This window comes from Gopherus flavomarginatus, chromosome 2 (assembly GCF_025201925.1).
Source record: "Gopherus flavomarginatus isolate rGopFla2 chromosome 2, rGopFla2.mat.asm, whole genome shotgun sequence".
Classification (NCBI taxonomy): Eukaryota; Metazoa; Chordata; order Testudines; family Testudinidae; genus Gopherus; species Gopherus flavomarginatus.
Genome location: NC_066618.1, coordinates 90,971,788 through 90,991,797, shown reverse-complemented (window position 1 = coordinate 90,991,797; position 20,010 = coordinate 90,971,788). Strand labels below are relative to the sequence as shown.

The window sequence follows — 20,010 nt, the reverse complement described above, 5'->3', positions numbered from 1 at the left end:
TTGGTATCACTTAAAATATGGGTAATTTCAGATTGGTCTAAATATACACTGAGTGTCCATGCCTTTATGTATATTCAGCAAAAAAAAAAAATTATTTTTCCCCAAAAAAATCAGATAATGTAGCAGACCATTTCTTTAAGAGGTTTACTTGGTTTTTGTTGGCAGCCTGTATGCAAGCCCTGCATCTCTGGACGTTGCTTACCACCTATGCTGTTGCAGTAGGACAAAATCAAGGACAGAAGAATCAAAAGTGCCCTAAGCTCAACGCACAGGTACTCTCTTTTTAAAAGCATGAGAAAAAGTGCTGTCAGTCAATTGTCCAAGAATAACCTCTTAAAACATGCACTTCTTCCAAAAATGTCCAAGTCAGAGTCCAGTGCAGCAGTAAGCACAGAAATTTGTAGCAAATCAATCTTCTAAATGAAATTCTGAAATGGGAGGAAACACTTTTGACTAATTTTTTGGAAATTCAAATTTCAGTTTTCTTTATTTCTTCTATTTTTTATTAAAGTACATATTCCAATACTTAGGATGCGTGGGTCTTAAATAAAAACTTCTCCCCATCCCATTATGTTACCCTTTTTAGGATTCTAGTACTGTTGCAAAAATATGCTATAAACAAATTAGCATAATCAGTGCTTTGATATCTGACTGTCATCACTGCAAAGATCAACTTTTTTTTCCTTTTTGATCAGCAGTCTAAGACAATGGCTTAGTAAAGCTTACTAGGTCACCAAAACATTACTTGCCATAGTATGTGAGGTATCTTACTTCAAAATCATATATATATAAAAATTTTATATTTTATATATATATAAAATTTTATATTTATATAAAAATTTGGCTTTTTGCAGCTAGTAACTTTCAAACTTTAGAAGTTAGAAACTGAGGCTTTATGCCTTCTGAAAGTTGCAATCTTAAGTTAACAGATACAGTATTAGTTTCTTGCTTTAGCACATTTCAAAATAATGTCCCTGCAATCATATCAAATGTGAAAAGGGGGTTGGGAGAAACTAGATGAAAGTAATCAAAGTGATGTGGGTTTTTTATTTCAGATTTCATGAAACAATTACTGTAGATCATCAGGAAAATGAGATTCCCAACTTTTAGGTGGCATTAACCATGGTTTCCAAAATATCAGGTTTTAAAACTGTCACTGGACCTTTCTCTGTCTTTTTGGTACTGGTACATAATAGAGTATATGATAGCGAGTCCCAAGGATATTTTTAATTCCCTGAATAAATCTCATCACATAGTAATTTTTAAAGTACTAGTTTGCTTTTGCAAGTTGAGCTCTGTGAGAGCTCCTCTTGGCTTTTTAAAATGTTACTGGAAGTCACCACCACAGCATAAAAATGAAATTTGCAGTTAACTTTTTGTCATCACAACTCTGTTGCATTCATTTTCAGCTTCCTTGTTCAGAAAGAATCAAAGCAGATTTTCTTGTTTCCTCTGAATTAAAAGTTGCTGTTAATGGATTTAGAATCTGGAAGGTTGCTTAGTTTTGTTGAGGCTTAAATTGTATCACACAATTCTGAAAACAAATATGACAGCAGTTAAAATTCATGAGACTAGTAACATGAATACACATTAAAACAACTAATTCTTATCTGCTTACCTGATTTAATTCTTGTCCAAGATCTTAACATTTTTGGTGGCCATATGGTTGCCTTAGTTTTATTATAGGTTTATAAAGCGAATGCATACCAGCTTGCATCTCTCAACAAATTTTAGTAAGAAAACAGCTAATTTCTAAGGCTCTGGACAAAGAGTACTGCACATATAGAAATAGACCTTACTCCATAAAACAACTTGTGTACAATTCTCCAGTTGTCTTCTATTTTGATCATTATACCATCTGGGAGAGGAGGGAGGGTTCTAACAGCTCTTCTTTTTGAGAAACATTCATAACAGATTAGTCTTGGCAAAACAAGCAAGAACTTTATATATACCAAGTAGTATAGGGTTACAAGGCTATCAGTTTAAAAATACACTGCCCATTTTTCCATGGCCTCGCTCAAGCTATCTCCAGGACAGTGATGTTTATAACCCTGATTAGGAATCTTGGACTAGTTGATAATGAAAACTGAGTTTATGACTAATCTTGTTCAGGATGTTCACCTAGATCTAATTGTGGAGTCACTTCTATGTCTCCATACAATTAATACTGTAAGTAATTTTCCATTTTAAGTCAAATTTTGAGCTTCTCTCACTTACAGGTAATAACATTTTTAGAAAAACCTCCTTCAGTCTGAAATATCCCCTGGTTAGTCAATGGCCAAATGGGATTTGTTTGGAAAGCCTGAAATAAATCTGAGAAGCTGTTTTTGAGTTGTAGGACTTAAAAGAAATTGAGGCTTTTCACTCTCTCCGCACTCTGTCCGCCACCCCAAATCTCTTAACACACAAAAAGTATATGGTCTGTAAAGTTCAAATAGTTTGTTTAGCTAGGCCTCAATGAGAACATGTGCACACAACCCCACATTAATAATGCTTTAACATAATTAATTAATTATCCAAAGTGGAGTTCCTTAATGTTGGGGACACTGAATTCCCCCCTGGGGATTATATATTTGTCATTGACATTGCAGCTGTTAAAAGATTCACTTTGTCTAAATCTTTCATTTAGTTTTTTAAACAGCTAGGTGTAGCCTACCTCGTGAAGATAGCCTTCAATTGGTAAACCGACCACCAGTGTTGTCTCTGAGTGACCTATCCAGTAACAAGAACCTCCCTCAAGATCTTGGTCTATGCTCATCCCAAAACTCCAGCAAAAGATTGAGGGAGATCTGTTGTGGAATTTTCATCCGCTCTTCCCCCTTAAAATTCATACATTCCCCTCAGATACCTGCTGCTCTTAGCTTCAGTGTCTGTCAGTAACCCTCCCCCAATACATGGACCAATGCAGCAAACCCTGCCCCTTCTCCTTCCACCAAAAATATGTAGCTTCATTTAGAGGGAAGAGAAGGATAAGTCTCCTGCAGGTACTCTTTGAACACTTGGGAGATTCTGAAAGACATGCCTCTGTGCTGCCTAGAATAGTGGGTTGGTGGGGAAACAATTTCTCACCTTCTGTGCCCAGGCCACTCTCAGTGCTCTAGGTTCAGCCATAGAGATGCTGCATATTCGTTTCAAAAGTATGAATTGTAACTGCAAGTCTCATTTAAAACAGATGCTAAAATACTAGTCTCTTACCCAGATGCATTATTCCCACAAGTTGTAAAGGCCATAGCAACATTTACTGCCAGGAGAAATGTCTTGATTTTATACAACACTTCAGCAAAACCAAAATCTTTTTCATGATTCTCAGTGGTGCAGAAAAGGTCTTTGACCAAGTATAATATTAGTATATACCAAGTATAATAGTCTGTTGTGTTAGAGGCCTTCACTAAATGTGGCCTAGAAGGACAATGTCAAAATCAGGAAATTGCACAGTCCCACAGATATTTACATTTCTTAGTGGAAAACTACTACCACATTTTGTTCTCTCAGGACACAAAATAGGGATGTGTCTGACTCTGTTGTTCAGATAATTATAATAGAGTGTCGTATTATTAAAGCAGAAAAAGGAATTGGTGGAGGAAACTGACAATCATGCCTGGAGGATGATTTACCGGTATATTTACTTATCCTGTGCATTCGATTCCCAAACTAGTAGATTTGAACCAATTTTTGATAAAATTGGATCACTCCCAGTTACAAGCAAAACCTAAATAAGCCAGAGGCACTTGTGCAGAGGATTGTACCCTAATGATTTTTTTTACCCTTTTATATAGGCCCAAACAAGATCAATATCTGGGAATATAAATTCCCAATAAATCAAAACTAGTCAAATTTAACATTCTCCCTACTATAACAGTCAAACAGCCTAGATGGATGAACACATCACTAATATTGTCAGGTTGGCACTACTTACAATGAATTTTATCGCTTATCTCCTGGATCAGCTCTCTAGATTTCCCTGTATTTTTAAGAACTTCATAACAAACACACACACACACTCCCTCTTTCTCTCTTTCCCTAAATCTTGAATTATCTTCTGCCAGTTTTTTAATTAGATTTTGTAATATAACAAAGCAACTGTCACTAGAAGCACTGTTTCTATTTGTTGCTTTTCAGGCAGATTGGAGTCTATTTTTAAGCCTACACTTGGTCTCATTGGCTTCAATGGAACCAGCGTTTTGTCCTTTAAATTTAGTATGAACTTTGTGATCAGATCTAATTTTAGTTTCTCTCTACCCCTCTCTACCAGATTCTACCAGGGTAATGTACGTTATTTATATACAATAGTAATGATGAAAAAAACAGGAATAATATATATAAATACCTGGGACATTATGTAAAAACAAACAAACAAAAGACCAGGAGCATCATGCTCCATAAATTAAACATTAAATAAACTTAAAACTCTCTCATTAAATAATTCTCTCACTACACACCCATGTGTGAGATCTCAAATACTGAATGGTCCTGCAAGTTGTTACCCTTATTCTCAGGACTTGTCTCCATATCTTCTTTATACAAGTTGTTTCCTACCATGGCTCTATAGGGCTGAAGGTTTTCTGAATCTGCACTGTCAATTAGAGCTCATTCATCAACATGCAGGCAGACACACAATCTGTTTCAGCAATGTCAGAATTGCCTTTCAACACCATCACCTTCTTTTACACGCTACTCCAAAGATAACTGTATCTTGATGGGCTATTGCAGTAACTTCTGCATATCCTCTACAGAATGTTCCAGGGCTGTGGATCTTCATTCACATCTTTATTATAAGTGTTTAATAGGAGTGCCTAACTGACTACTTCCATAAAGCTTACTTTAAACTTCATATATTTCTAATCCTTTTGAAGTCCCTGGTTTCTTATGATCTTCATTGTTTTCTAGGCTTTCTATTTAGACAAGGTGACAAAAACTGAACACAGGATTCAAGATGGTGATGCACCATCAATTATAGAATTACCCATCAGTGTTCTCTGTTTCTTGGTACATCTTATTTTTTCAACCAACCAACATGTCAGACTTTTTGATGGGCCTGTATATATTGAGCTAACTCTTAGGAATGCTCTAAGTGGTTACAGTTAATTCAGAATTTCTGTGTTCAATTGACTTTTTTATGGGTTTTACCTTGCACTCCTACGTTAGTTCATTTCTGCCTGTCTTCTGAATTCCTCCCAACTTGGATTCTCTTATCTACTCCGGCTATGAAGAACGTGATCACAAATGCAGCAAAAAAACAATAAGCTCCATAGTTGGGAGCATGAGGGGGAGGTACTGAAGTATAAGTCATACATACTTTTCTCAATAGTACCTAATAAGAAGCTAGTGATCACTTATAAAAAAGTAGTGCACTTAAAATGTACTAAAAGGACACATAAAACTAAAGTAATTCCATGGTCAACATATGTTAAGTCAAAATGTAATAGCTTGTTGTATTCTTATTTGTAATTAAATTATCACTTATTATGTATGTGATTAGTTCACTGCTTTTTCATAAGTAGAGACGTTGGTTTCAACTATTTAAAGATCTAACATAACACTGCCTGACAGAAACTTCCAGTCTATTGAAGGACACAGATTGTACGCATGATGCAGGCCTGCATCTGCGTGTGAAAATATCTACATTACAGGATTTGGATTTTATTAACTAATGTGAGTTGTCCTCTCTTTGGAAGTGGCACTTTTGTTCTGAAATATTGAGTATTGAATCTGCCTTTCTTCCTTGATTCTCATGTAGAAGCTATATTGGAACTAAAGGAACAGCACAAGTTCTCAGCATCAATTAGTACCAGTGAGTGAGGTAAGCCACTTTGCAACATAGATGAGGCATGATGCTTTCTTTATGTTCAGAAATGCTTGCTGAAAATGTCATGCACTGAAACAATCACATTTTCTTCTTTTAGAACAGTCTTTTTGGCAGAAAAAATAAACATAGCATTTTAAAGTATTTTCAGAAACCAGAAAAGAAATTGGTTTAGTCCAAAGCAAAGCAATATCAGTGTCAAGATATTCAAATTATGCCCAGAGAAATTTCTGGGAATTAAAAAGAAGTTTAAATGTACCTCTCTCCGATATCATTCCCTCTCTTCTTAGTAACTAAGCCAGCCTAATAATGACTGAAATACTACTTGCGTAGGACAATTATATCATTTTTGCATTTCCCTCCCTTCTAAACACGCACATCCATTTTATGTAATTGAAATGGAAGGATTCAGAGGTGAGTAAACTTTCAGATTCCTGGAGTGAAAGAACCACAGATCAAGGCTGAGGAACTCGTTTCTTTCAAATACTGTAGGAATTCTCTTGCTCAGGCATAAAAATACCCATTCATTCCAGGTTTGTCTATCAGCAATCCACAAACTGCAAAATGAATTTTAATATGTTCTATAAAATGCTTCAGAAAAAGTTGAAAATTGCAATGGTTTCTGTTTCATACCATATGACTCTCGTTCACCTGATGTACTGACAATAGTTCTTGTGAATACTCTTCTATATCTGAATTATACATGCAACTCTGGTGTGACTCTCAAAGGACTCATGAGAGGATTCTTGATTAACCAACAGATTTGACGAGCATTTTTTATGAAGAGTTTACTGTGTTCTTCTCAGAACTTTAATGATTCACCATCCTTTATTTTTTCCTAATTTAACTTTCAGATTATCTAACACTGTGAATATCCATTCATTTAAAAGGGACAAGAGAGGTCCAGATGCTGAGTTAGCCTGCACCACTGCATAAAGAGTGGTTCTCATTTGAAATGCGACTGTATAAAAATGGCACCTTACTTACTACTCAACAGAATTTTATGTGTTGAGGGTGATGGTACAAAACAAATGTATCTGGATTGCAGTCAAGTCTAGACCGTTTTCTTGGTTATGTAGTGCTCACAAAGGTAACAGCATATGACACTGAAACGACATAAAAATAAATCTGAATTGAGAATGAGGTGGGTGTGTATGTGTGTGTTAACAGTGACATTCCCCACTGTTACGGCTCACGAAAACTAACTTGGTGAGTCATATTGATTACTTGTGAGCAAAACAAGACAGTTGTAACTTCCTACAAAAGAATATGAGCATTCTGTCTTGGCAGTATTCCCACCCGGAACCAACCTGTAACACGAGCAACTGGAAATGGATTTTTGTCACCTGAGTGGCAGTGCAGAGTTCTACCAGTTCTCAACCAGTATTGAAATATTTTACCTGTAATTTGCTTTCACTATACAATCCTACACACATAGCAGAGTTGACTTCAGTATGTATTTGAAATTTTTATTAACTTCTGAGAAGCGCCTTCAACCATGGAAAAAAAATTGTAGTTTGCTTCGTACATTGCTGTTAATCTACGACAACAATTGCCGTACTATGATGTTATTGCAAGTCTCAATTTTAGGTGGGCATTTTTTTCCCCAAAGTTTCTCCAGATCTTTTGATTTCTGGTAGCAGTGCTCTATTCAAAATGGCTGACATTTCCTGTTTGCTTTCAGTTCCATTAAAAGTGACTGACCTCGTTTAAGGTGAATACAACTTCCCTATAGTCTTTGCAGGTGATCTGCCTCTAGTAACAGAGATGACCATCTCTTCATTGTTTCCAGTGAAACTGAAACTAATCTGCCCTCTCAGCTATATGATTTGAAAACTGAGAGAGCCCAGGGAATGTGGGTCCTGAAGAAAGATTGAGAGAGCAAGTGAGAGGAAAGGGAGGAAAAATATGGGTAGGAGAGAACTGTGGGACATGAAGCAGAAGAATGAAAATAAATTACTAATGGAGATTGGGAGAGCGGCCCAAGAGAGGCAGAAAAATGATTGCAGAAGGAAAGAATGAGAACTCTTCAATCCTAAAATAAGAAAGAGTTTCAGAGTTGCAGCCGTGTTAGAACAGGAGTGCTTGTGGCACCTTAGAGACTGACACATTTATTTGCTTATAAGCTTTCACGGGCTACAGCCCACTTCATCGGATGCATAGAATAGAACATATAGCAAGAAGATAGATAGATATACAGAAACATGAAAAGGTGGGGGTTGCCCTGCCCACTCAAGAGGCTAATTAATTAAGGCGAGCTATAATCAGCAGGAGAAAAAAAAAACTTATGAAGTGATAATCAAGATAGTCCATTTCAGACACTTTGACAAGGTGTGAGGATACTTAACATGGGGAAATAAATTCAATGTGTGTAATGGCTCAGCCATTCCCAGTCTCTGTTCAAACCTGAGTTGATGGTGTCTAATTTGCATATCAATTCAAGTTCAGCAGTTTCTCACTGGAGTCTGTTTTTGAAGCTTTTCTGTTGCAATATTGCCACCTTTAAGTCTGTTACCAAGTAACCTGAGAGGCTGAAGTGTTCTCCTACAGGTTTTTGAATATTATGATTCCTGATGACAGATCTGTGTCCATTTATTCTTTTTCGTAGAGACTGTCCGGTTTGGCCAATGTACATGGCAGAGGGGCATTGCTGGCATATGATGGCATATATCACATTGGTAGATGTGCAGGTGCATGAGCCCCTGATGGCATGGCTGATGTGATTAGGTCGTATGATGGTGTCACTTGAATAGATATGTGGACAGAGATGGCATCGGACTTTGTTGCAAGGATAGGTTCCTGGGTTAGTGTTTTTGTTCTGTGGTGTGTGGTTGCTGGTGAGTATTTGCTTCAGGTTGGGGGGCTGTCTGTAAGCGAGGACTGGTCTTTCTCCCAACATGTGTGAGAGTGAGGGATCATCTTTCAGGATAGGTTGTAGATCTTTGATGCGCTGGAGAGGTTTTAGTTGGGGGCTGGAGGAGACGACTAGTGGTATTCTGCTGTTTTCTTTGTTGGGCCTGTCCTGTTGTAGGTGACTTCTGGGTACTCTTCTGGCTCTGTCTATCTGTTTTTTTCACTTCAGCAAGTGGGTATTGTAGTTTTAGGAATGCTTGATAGAGATCTTGTAGGTGTTTCTTTGTCTGAGGGATTGGAGCAAATTTGGTTGTATCATAAAGCTTGGCTGTAGACAATGGATCATGTGCTGTGTCCTGGATGGAAGCTGGAGGCATGCAGAGTGAGAGTAACCCTCCTAACAGCTATTTGAGGCTCCATTGTATTTAAAGTCTTTATACTAAGCACAAAGCAAATTGGATACAGTGCGGTTTGGGGACAGTGTCTTGTGATTTTTTTGAAGGTTGGCAGTAGAGGATAATGCTTTCAGTCAGTCTAAATACAAATCTAAGAGCCAACTTAATTGTCAGTTACATTGTCAGCATTTGCAGGATTTATCCCCTCAGAACAAAATAGCATTTCATCATGGTGAAAATGACAAAAGATCTGTTAAGAAGGTTAGTTTTTTTGGTTTTGTTTGGGCTTTATTTCCATAGTGACTTATCAATGGGCCCTCAGAGTCTGTTAAATATATGAGGGTACAGTATGAGAGAAATTAGTGTCAAGAACAGGAAGAAAGATCAGTGTTGCATTATTAGATTGATGTTCATCAGTCACCAAATAAGAATTTCTCTGGTAGCCCCATCAATTATTTGAGAATCTATGCTCCTTTTAAAAAACATTTTTCTAGCTTTTATGTAGCAAAGATAATGTGCCAAGCATGAACTGATGCAGGCTGTGTTTGAACAGTGAATGAAAACATTAACTCATGGCCAGTTACACCTCATAGTCCCCATGGTGGTTATAGAAGGCCTCAGATGCAGGTGATAGATGGTGCAGGTGATATCACTGCGCAGGTGATAGGTGGTGCATAGGGACTTTGCAAGAAAAAGGATTTGGCATGGTAGGAATGATGCTGGGCAGTGAACAGTGAATTCACAGGGTAAGAGCACCAGTGTAAGCAGTGCCTCAGCTTCTGCTACTAACTTTAGAATCATAACAAAATATATATGAAGCACTTTGGGTCACCTGGTTGGAATGACCGACTACCACAACTTGATTGGTACTGTAGACACTAACCTAAATTATCACTGGCAGTGGAGACAACCTGCAAATGTCCTAAAGGGGTTATCAGTTGAAACTAGATTTGGATTTGAATATAAATGTTCCCCAATAGTGTGTGCAACCCATACAGTTGGAGCATTGTACTGACTCATGAAAACTTGTAAATGAATTAACTTTTACTGTATTTTCCCTCTCCCAAAAGTCAAGTTCTTCTGAGCTGTCTCTTCCTCTCCTCCAAAACTGAATAAGTTGACAACTCTGCCAGTAAGACTGCTCAGTCCTTCCAATTTTTTAAAGGTTAATGTGCAAAACTTCTGTGCCGTCTCTTAACAGTACCATCTTGAGTTTTGTTTCCTTGAATTTACATCAATTCCAGCAGTACTGAAATGTGTCATAGAATGCCCTGTATGGGTTACTGTGGGCACACCTTGGGAGAACAAGTAATGTTTTGTGCACAGTCCTCACAGTTATGAGCTGGATTCTGAGGTCAATCTTTATAAGTGAACTGAACATCTTAGGAACAACTAAAAGCCATGATAAAACCATCAGTCTTAAGGGCACACGATGACACACGAAGCACTCTTAAACCCAACTTTTTCTACTTGGTGCTTTACTGCAGCCACTAGGTGGTGCTGCAGCAGCAGCATTTCTTGTTTCTCTTCTTCCTTAGAACCCCTTACTTTCCAGTTGATACATAGGGTGATGGTGGAAAGCGGGGAGTGACTAATTGAGGAGAGGAAAGGAGAAATCATTTAGGAAGCAGCATTAACAAGAATGAACAGAGATTGTATGCACTTTGGGGACCACTAGCAGTCCCAGGGCTTTTGGGTTTTGTTTTTTTTTAAACTTCTCCATTATCCTACTCAATGTTATGCAGAAGTCTTTATATGTAGTACCTGCCCTTTAATGTTTAACAATTAAATGTCTATATTTTAGTTTATAATTTATTTCCTTCTCTGTTCTGTTTCTTATAGATGCCAGAATTTCAGAAGAAGACTGTCCATATCAAGGACCCAGGAAGAGTAGAAGAAATCATCTGTGGACTCATCAAAGGTGGAGCTGCCAAACTTCAGGTGAAAAATAGGATTAAGATGTGAACAAACAATCATGCTGTTTTATTCTAGGCCGGAAAGCGGAAATGTGTGTATGACTGGAGCCAAGTTTCAATAAGTCTTCAAAGTTGGGAGATCTGTTGAACTAACTCAGTAAACCTCCTAAATTCAAATGTATAACTTCATTATTTTCCATTAATGTCATTAAATAGTGAGTAGCCAAGTCAGGAGATGTCCAAACTCTGGATACTAAAAGGATAACTTCAGGACAAGATGCAAAAGCATATTATTTTTAAGGAGTTACTCTAATTATAATATGATATCATATAATTGTGATTATTTATCATAATTGTTGTTCTAATTCTCTATAGTCACCCTAAGGTATTTCAGTAGTCTTTATAAGGAGACTTGTGATAACTATTGTCTTCACAGCTATCAGTAATGATCATTCAGATTCTAGGCATTTAACTTTACTGTGCATCTGTTTTATAACTTTTTTTCTTTTAATAGATCATTACAGATTTTGATATGACATTGAGTAGATTTTCTTACAATGGAAAAAGATGTCCAACATGTCACAGTGAGTACTTTTTATATGAAGTGTGTGTGTTTGGGTTTTTTTAACTACTGCATGTAGTTTTTCTTTCTTGTTTTCTTTGGGGGAGGAATAGCTCAGTGGTTTGAGCATTGGCCTGCCAAACCCAGGGTTGAGAGTTCAATCCTTGAGGGGGCCACTTAGGGATCTGGGGCAAAATCAGTACTTGGTCCTGCTAGTGAAGGCAGGGAGGGGGCTGGACTCTATGACCTTTCAAGGTCCCTTCCAGTTCTAGAAGATGGGTATATCTCCATTTTTTCCCCCTACTATATGGAGACTTCACATGCACTTGATTTATCTGAGTTGTACAGTCTAATAAATGAGTTTTTAGACTCTTAGTTGCTTTCCACTTTAAAACAATTCTCAATCAGTGTTTCAGTCTATCGTAAGAGATCAAATCTCAATTACTCAGACTTGAAGTTACAGTGTACAACTCCAGTAGGGTTATCTTTGCATTAATAATTTAGAGTTGCTGAAGAAGACTTTATTGCTTACAGGGTTGTGTATGTGGTGTTACGCATTTTTAGAGTTACCTAGGGTTATAAAAGCAGCAAAGAATCCTGTGGCACCTTATAGACTAACAGACGTTTTGGAGCATGAGCTTTCGTGGGTGAATACCCACTTCCTCAGAATGCATCTGAGGAAGTGGGTATTCACCCACGAAAGCTCATGCTCCAAAACGTCTGTTAGTCTATAAGGTGCCACAGGATTCTTTGCTGCTTTTACAGATCCAGACTAACACGGCTACCCTCTGATACTAGGGTTATAACAATGACATTAGCAAGAGTCACATGGTTAAACCCCCCTGTAGCTCTTGGAAATTTACACTTTACCCTACTCTTAAAGCAGAGGAAATAAGGTAATGTGTCTTAATGAAATCGAGCTGCTAAAGTTGTCAGGCTACAATAATATGTTGAGAAACTTTTCAATTTAAAAATTTAGAATAAGGGACATCAGTATTTTATTTTGTGGTTTTTTTTTCTTTCTAATTATTTTTCAAACTCTTGAAAGACGAGTATGCATTCTAGTGGGCTCTGGTATGAACAGTTGTGAGCAAACTTGTGGTATAGTAGCACATGCTCCAACATTGCTCTTCAGCATTATACAAGGCATAGAAAATAAAAAGTTTGAGAGAAATTCAGTCCTTTAGATAAAACTTCTTGTGACTTTTTTTTTAATAATCTTTTCAGATGTCATTGATAACTGTAAGCTCATCACAGAAGAATGTCGGAAAAAGGTAACCAGAAAATGCATTAGCCATGGGTCACTGGTACAGTGATTCATTTCACATTATATTTTAGTTCTAGTGTGATCTGATTTATACTGCACTGTAAGAAACAGAGTGAAATTCTGGCCCCACTGTAATTCAATGGGAGTTTGTTCATTGACTTCAGTGGAGTCAGGAGTTTACCAGCCAAGCCCACAAATTGTTAACCCTGCATAATGTAAGCATATGTATATTCCTATCAAAACCAGAAATAATCTAGTTTCACAAAATGTACAATGTACTTATGTTTTATCTTTGTTATGTATATAAACTAACTTCTTGCACTCCTTGGTACATAAGCATACAAAAATACAATATAAAGCATTTCAGATTCCATTACAAACAGCTAATAATGTAAATATAAAAATCACAGATAAATTGAGTTGAATATTTAGATCAAAGCATGGAGGTTGGACATAAGTGATTATTCTAAATGCTTTTTTTATAATTGAAAGATCTTAAGTTCTGGTTTTTTTTCAGTTATTGCAGCTGAAAGAAACCTATTATGCTATTGAAATTGACCCTGATCTTACCATTGAAGAAAAATATCCTTACATAGTTGAATGGTAAGGGTTTATTTTTTTACAGTTTTCACAATGAAGTAAGATTTAACTTTTTTAAAGTCTTTCTAAACTATATGGGCTAAAGTTAACCTATTGCTAATTCAGTTAATTTAATTCACCTCTCTTTGGGGAGTGTTGGCACAAACTCAATTTTTGCTGTTGCTGACGCTGCTCAGTTGTGGCATTCTGAACAATGTAAACAGGTTCCTCCTCAAAATTCAATGATACATTAGTGAACAAATTTACTAATTTTAATTTGAAAAACTAAATATCATTTCCCCATGTTTTGGCTGGATACATATTTAATCATAATTTGGTCATAGGGTATTTTTAGAGTTTCTCGCATTAGTAGGTCATCTTAAAAAGCTTACAAAGAATTAAATGTAGAATGCTTCTAGAGGCAAATGAAATTCAAAGACTTAAATGCGAACCTTACAATCCTTAAAGCAATGGAAGTTTTGACTTTTTTTCTTTTTTTATTCCTAGGTACAATAAATCACATACTTTACTTGTTGAACAAGGTTTACAGAAGGATAAATTTGCAGAAATCGTGAGGGAATCTGATGTTATGCTCAAGTAAGATTCTTTGAGTGTCAGATCAGTTTAAAGTGTTTCCATGGACTCTACACTATTGCCATTATGCTTACTGCTCATATATCAGGAAACCATTTTTGTTGAAAACTGTAGATACATAATAGTTTCAGAAGAAATTGGATGTGAATATTACATAACTTGTATGTCTATTTTGCATCTGAAAAATACATTAACATGATAGAAAGATGTATTAGAATGAACACTTGAGATATTTTAAACTACGAATATTCTACTGTGTAAGACAACCTCTGACATGATATCTTATATAGTTGTTATTCCTATGAACTTTCTGCCTCTTAGAGATATGTACAGGAAAGGTTGTCAAAAGTACCACAGGGATTTAGGCACTTGACTTTATGCCCTTGAAAATCTCTCTACATTTGTATGTGAAATACTAACAAAAGGTAGCAACAAGACAATTTAGGAATGTCTATATTTTTGAAATAAGAGTGGAATATTATTCTGCCCCTAAGAAGAGAGACAAGTTTTAATAACCAGCATCCTTGCCCCTAGTGTGCTTACTATTTTTTTCCAGTGTTTTTTCTATATTCTGTGCTTTTCTATTAGCATTTCCAAAGAGATTTTTGAGAGAGCTGGCTGTAAGTTTGGAATGTGTGGGTTTGTTGTTTGTTTTTTTTGTTTGTTTTTTAAATTCAGCCTTGGGATGCAAGAATTTAATTTGTCTGGATTTATTTATTCTTGCTTATGATACTGGATAGTTTTCTTCACAGTTTTTTTATTGTTGCATCAGATAAGAAAAAAACATTTTTTTTTTAACCACAAAGCATTATATTAAGACCCGTCTTTTAAAGGGAAATGCACTGCAGCATCTGTGCATGTGTATAAACGAGTTTCAGCTGCATGTATCTGCATTATCACAAAACACTTTCAGAATTTGGACATAAACTATAACATACTATACTTGGTTGTACAAGCAGGAGCATATAGAATAGAAGCAGGGAAGTGATATACAGCATTAGTTGAACCATTGGTGGAATATTGTGTCCACTTCTGATATCACTTTTAAAAAGATGTTGACAAATTGGAAAGGGTTCAGAAAAAGCTACAGGAATGATTCAAAGGCTGGAAAACCTGTCTTAGGGCATGGCTACACTTGCAGTTGTAGAGGGCTGGCAGTTAAACCAGCCTTCGAAGAGCACAGCAGGGAAAACACTGCTGAGTGTTTACACTCTCAGCTGGAAGCTCACTGGCGTGGCCACATTAGCAGCTCTTGCAGCCAGCTGTCAGAAACGGAGCTTTGAAAGGGCATATCCGCATTCCTACAGCGAGCTCAAAACAGTGACAAGAGTGGCCACTTGACTTAAGGGGATTATGGGACATTTCTGGAGGTCAGAGTGTGGTAATGCAACACCTCGTTCACACTGGCGCCATGGCGCTCCAGCGGGGGCGCAGCAAATGTTATTCCACTTGCCAAGGTGGAGCACCAGCAGTGCTGTAGCCGCAGAGTCAGAGCGCTCTATGTGTCTTGCCAGTGTGGATGGGAGTGAGCTAGTGTGCCCAGGGCTCCTTTCTTGCGCTGTAACTCGCAAGTGTAGCCAAGCCCTTACAGAGAGAGCCTAAAGAAGCTCAACCTATTTAGCTTAACAAAGAGAAGGTTAAGAGGTGACTTAATCATGCGTACCTAGAGAGAAGATTTCTGATAGTTAGAGAGCCCTTTGGTCATAACAAGATCCAAAGGTGGAAAGATGAAACTAGATCAATTCAGACTAAAAAAAAGAGTTTGCACCGTATTCCAAGTAAGGGCAATTAACAGTGCTGTCAATTAATCGCAGTTGAAGCATGCAATTAATTTAAAATAAATTAATGCATTTATTTCTAATGAGCATTGATCCCACACCAGGGTGCCATGCTCAGGGGGTTCCTCTCCACTCACTACCCTGCTCCAGCCTCTTCTCTTCTCCTCTTCCACCTCCACATGGATCCGCCTCTGGTCAAACTGCTCTAGACCAGGAGCCTGCCTCTTGTCTCCTGTGCACAGCAGGAGAGGGAGCTGATGTCGAGGTGTCCCCCTCCCCCCACTCACGATCCTGGTCATTACTGAGCTGGGAACAAGGGGAGCCTGTCTGCTGCTGGCTCATGAGCAGGGTGGGCTGGACCACCATGCAGGATGCCACACTTGGGGGGAGGGCACCTCTTCCCACCATTGCTCTGCTGTCTGCAGCTGTTGCTGCTTCTACACTCCCCACCCCTAGCTTGGAGCCACCCCGGCCAAACTGCTTGGGACCAGGAGCTTCCTGTCTCCTGTGCATGTGAGGTGGAGGGTGATATTGGGGTGTCCCCATCAGGGCCATCCCTACCTATTCTGGGGCCCTATTCAGCCCCCCTCCCAAGGGAAGAGGGGCTGTCCCCAGGCCTCCTGGGCAGGGGGGCTCAGGGCTGTGGAGGACAGTGGGGAACCACTCCCCAGCACCCACTGGCACCACGGCTACGGCAGGATCTGCACTTCCTGCTGCCGGTGAATGCACGTCCAACCATGCTGCAGAGCTCACGGGAGCGGGGGCAGAGCATGAGCGGGAAGAGGTGACGCTGGGGCAGGGGCGGAGCAGGGGCTGGAGCAGCATGCAGCTGCGCAGGGCACCAGGAAATTTGGTGCCCCAATTTCCTGGTGCCCTACGCAGCTGTGTACTTTGTGTATGGGTAAGGACGGCCCTGGTCCCCATCCCCTAGTCCGTGTACCTAGTCTCCGCTGAACTGGGGTTGGGGGACAGGGAGCTCGTCTGTGCTGCTGCCTCTGGGTTAGGAGTAGGAGCTGCCAGCAGATCTGCTGTCTGAGCAAGTGTTCAGGCTAGTGAGTGCAGTGCTTAAAGAGACAGCATGCTGAACGAACACACACACACACACACACACACACACACACACACACACACTTGCCCTCCAACATCCAAAAATATTTAATTAAATGGTATTCTATTATTAACAGAGCAATTAAAACTGCAATTAATTGACTATATTTTTAATCTCTTGATTTTTTTTTTAATAATTTGACAGCCATAATAAATTAATAATTGGAACAATTTACCTAGAGATGTGGTAGATTCTCCATCACCTGAAATCTTTATGTCAAGATTGGCTATCTATCTAAAAGATATTCTCGTTAAATCAGAAGTTACAGCTCAATGCAAGAATTACATTGTGAACTTCTATGATGTGTGTTTTGTAGGTGGTCAGACTAGATGATCATAATGGTCCATTCTGGCCTAAAAAAAAAACCTGTGAAAACATAAATACAGTGAAATGCCTATGGAAAATTCACATTTTTCCCCATGAAGTCCTTTGAAAATTTACCTTTCATGTTTTGGGAATTTTTTTTTTTGTTTTATCTTGTATTTACATCCTGTTCTGCAGGGAAGGATATGAGAACTTCTTTGATAAGCTCAATGAACATAATATTCCTGTGTTCATATTTTCTGCTGGGATTGGAGACATTCTAGAGGAAGTCATCCATCAGGCTGGCGTCTACCATTCTAATGTCAAAGTAGTTTCCAATTTCATGGATTTTGATGAGAATGTAAGTCTGAAATACTACATTTCTGGAGCTGAAGGGGGTAGTTAGAGAGAGAAAGTAGGTATTACCCATATAATACAGCATAACACCACACTCTAAATGAGCATGTTAATGCAGAAGATGCAGCCAGTTGCCCTGCCATTTGGAGAAGGCGCACTGTGTCCTAGGCACAAAGCAAATAGAAGATAACATCACCAAGGTGGTTGCTAGCTTACTTGTGGGCTGTTCCTGGGGCAGCACAATGGTGTCCTACCTTTTGGCTCATGACAGATCACTGATTTGCAGTCTAGCCGCTTAGCAATGTTTCTGCTCTCTGATAGTAATGAGTCTTGCATAAAACCTAAAAGGATTAAAAGAATAAATATTTGCCCAAGATAAAATATACAAATGTCACTGAAATTTAATCTGTTCTCATAACATTAGAAATAACTTTTAGCATTTGTTTAATAGGGTGTGTTAAAGGGATTTAAAGGAGAATTGATTCATGTTTATAACAAACATGATGGCGCTTTGAAGAACACAGAGTACTTCAAACAGTTAAAAGACAACAGCAACATCATATTGCTTGGAGATTCACAGGGAGACTTAACTATGGCAGATGGAGTAGCAAACGTTGAACACATTCTTAAGATTGGCTATCTAAATGATAAAGTAAGTAGTTTACATGTTGGTCATTTGGGCTAGGATATTTCCTTCTAATCATACATACTGTGGATTAGCAAAATAAAAACATTCTATAAACCTTTAAGTACCTATTAAAGTTACCTCTTTAGTATCTTCTACAGTTCAAATGTATTCCAAAGAGTTGACACTCAAAGGGTTTCCTCACTTCTGACCAATGACTTGTTAAAGCACAAGCTTAACTTTCCCCCATCCTTTAGTATTATCTTTACTGGAACTTCTGGAGCAGCTGTCTTGCTGGGATATGAAATTCTGGGGCTGGGAAAAGGCTATAAAGTAATCAATCATCTTTATAGGTGGTGATTCTTTCTTTGCTTAAACCCTGTCCCTTTTTCCTTCAGTCCTACATCTGTGTCTTTCCAAAGTTGCAATAGTTTCTTGCTTTTAGTTTCTCCTACTTTGGATGAGACCAAGACTTTGACTGCAAAACTAAAAGGCACTTCTAAAATGAAGGTGCATTTCAAGTTGAAATATATACCACATTCATTGGGTGTAAAATACTGCCTGTATTTTCTTCTCATCCACTAATGACACAATAGAAGTCCATTCCCAAATTCCACAGCCTCTTCCTTTCATGGAGCTGAGACAAGTTTCAACCTGGTTTGTTACTCATTGACATCATCATTATGCATGAAGTCTTGAGTAGCCTGCCATAAATGTATACGGGGGGAAAAAAACGCCATATATACTTGAACGCCTATTATACATACTTTTAAATAAAGTGGTTTGAATTTTAACTTGCTTTTAGTCTCACTTCCACAAACTATGGAACTCAAACACTCAGTAGCAGTGGATATGCGTATTTCACCTTGATAATTAGAAGAAAAACTGGATATAATTTTATAATGGTGGCTGACTTTTTTCTACATTAAAACCTGTTAACTGGGTGTTCTTTCTTCCTTCCTCCCCCTTCATGCTGATAAATAGGTAGAAGAGCTTCTGGAAAAATACATGGACTCTTATGATATTGTTTTGGTAAAAGATGAATCTTTGGATGTGGCCAATTCCATCCTACAGAAAATCCTGTAAATTGCATCCTCAAGTCACTCTACTTCTCCTAATGGGACAACTGGACAGAAGAGCACATTTGTGCTATCTTAGAGATGTGTTTATTATTCATAGTTTTCTGAACTCTTGTAATTCTTAATTTAAAAATTTTGATCATTTTGGTATCTAAAAGTAATATACAGCGTCCATTGTCAATTGGAAGCTTTACTGTTCTTATGCCACCCCTCACTGTCTCACCTCTGCTCTGTTTTAACAGGTGTGATTAACTTTACTGCTTAGAGGACATTAGTTTGTTCTTTTAATCATGCATCTGAGAGGGGTGTTTTAGAAACTGGAGTTATTTTGTAACATTTAAGATGTAAAGATTCTGTGATTAGCTAATGTGCAGGGGTCTGTGTTGTGTTTTGTACAGTCCTGAGTTCTCTCATGCAGACAGCTATTTTCAAGAATCATAGTTGCACTTGAGAGCAGTGGTTATTTTAATGTTTCACAGTACAAGTTTTCATAATTTTTTTTCCCTCCTGGTGAAAATGATACAACATAAAGATATCATGCTTCAGACAAAATGTTACTGTATATGGACTCTAGTATCACTTTACATCAAATCACTGATTTAAAAAAATTGCTAAAGTTTACTCTTAACTAAATAGCACTGCCTTATCAGTAACAGTTGGAAGTTAAATGTTAGTCACCTGTAAAGTCTATACTTGATTGGCTTTGGGTGTTTTGTGCAGCAACTTTAGAGAATAACTACCAAAAAAATCTCCCATGGAAGGCTGTAAAATACAGTTTGCTCTTTTGGTTA

At 37.9% G+C, this 20,010-nt stretch overlaps 1 protein-coding gene across 4 annotated transcripts in view; it reads left to right on the top strand.

Annotated features, from left to right (window-relative positions):
- NT5C3A (5'-nucleotidase, cytosolic IIIA) overlaps positions 1–20,010 on the top strand; it is a 40,962-nt gene extending 20,952 nt beyond the window's left edge. For 2 of the 4 annotated variants that reach the window (XM_050938044.1, XM_050938045.1), the window contains 9 exons: positions 166–272; positions 10,894–10,992; positions 11,482–11,551; positions 12,757–12,803; positions 13,314–13,399; positions 13,883–13,972; positions 17,357–17,519; positions 17,967–18,167; positions 19,125–20,010. In XM_050938044.1, coding sequence (XP_050794001.1) covers positions 166–272; positions 10,894–10,992; positions 11,482–11,551; positions 12,757–12,803; positions 13,314–13,399; positions 13,883–13,972; positions 17,357–17,519; positions 17,967–18,167; positions 19,125–19,226 — 965 coding nt within the window. In that variant the 3' untranslated portion in view covers positions 19,227–20,010. Of the gene's footprint in view, positions 1–165; positions 273–5,737; positions 5,801–10,893; positions 10,993–11,481; positions 11,552–12,756; positions 12,804–13,313; positions 13,400–13,882; positions 13,973–17,356; positions 17,520–17,966; positions 18,168–19,124 lie in introns of those variants that run through there. The other 2 variants (XM_050938046.1, XM_050938043.1) reach the window with 2 other exon arrangements.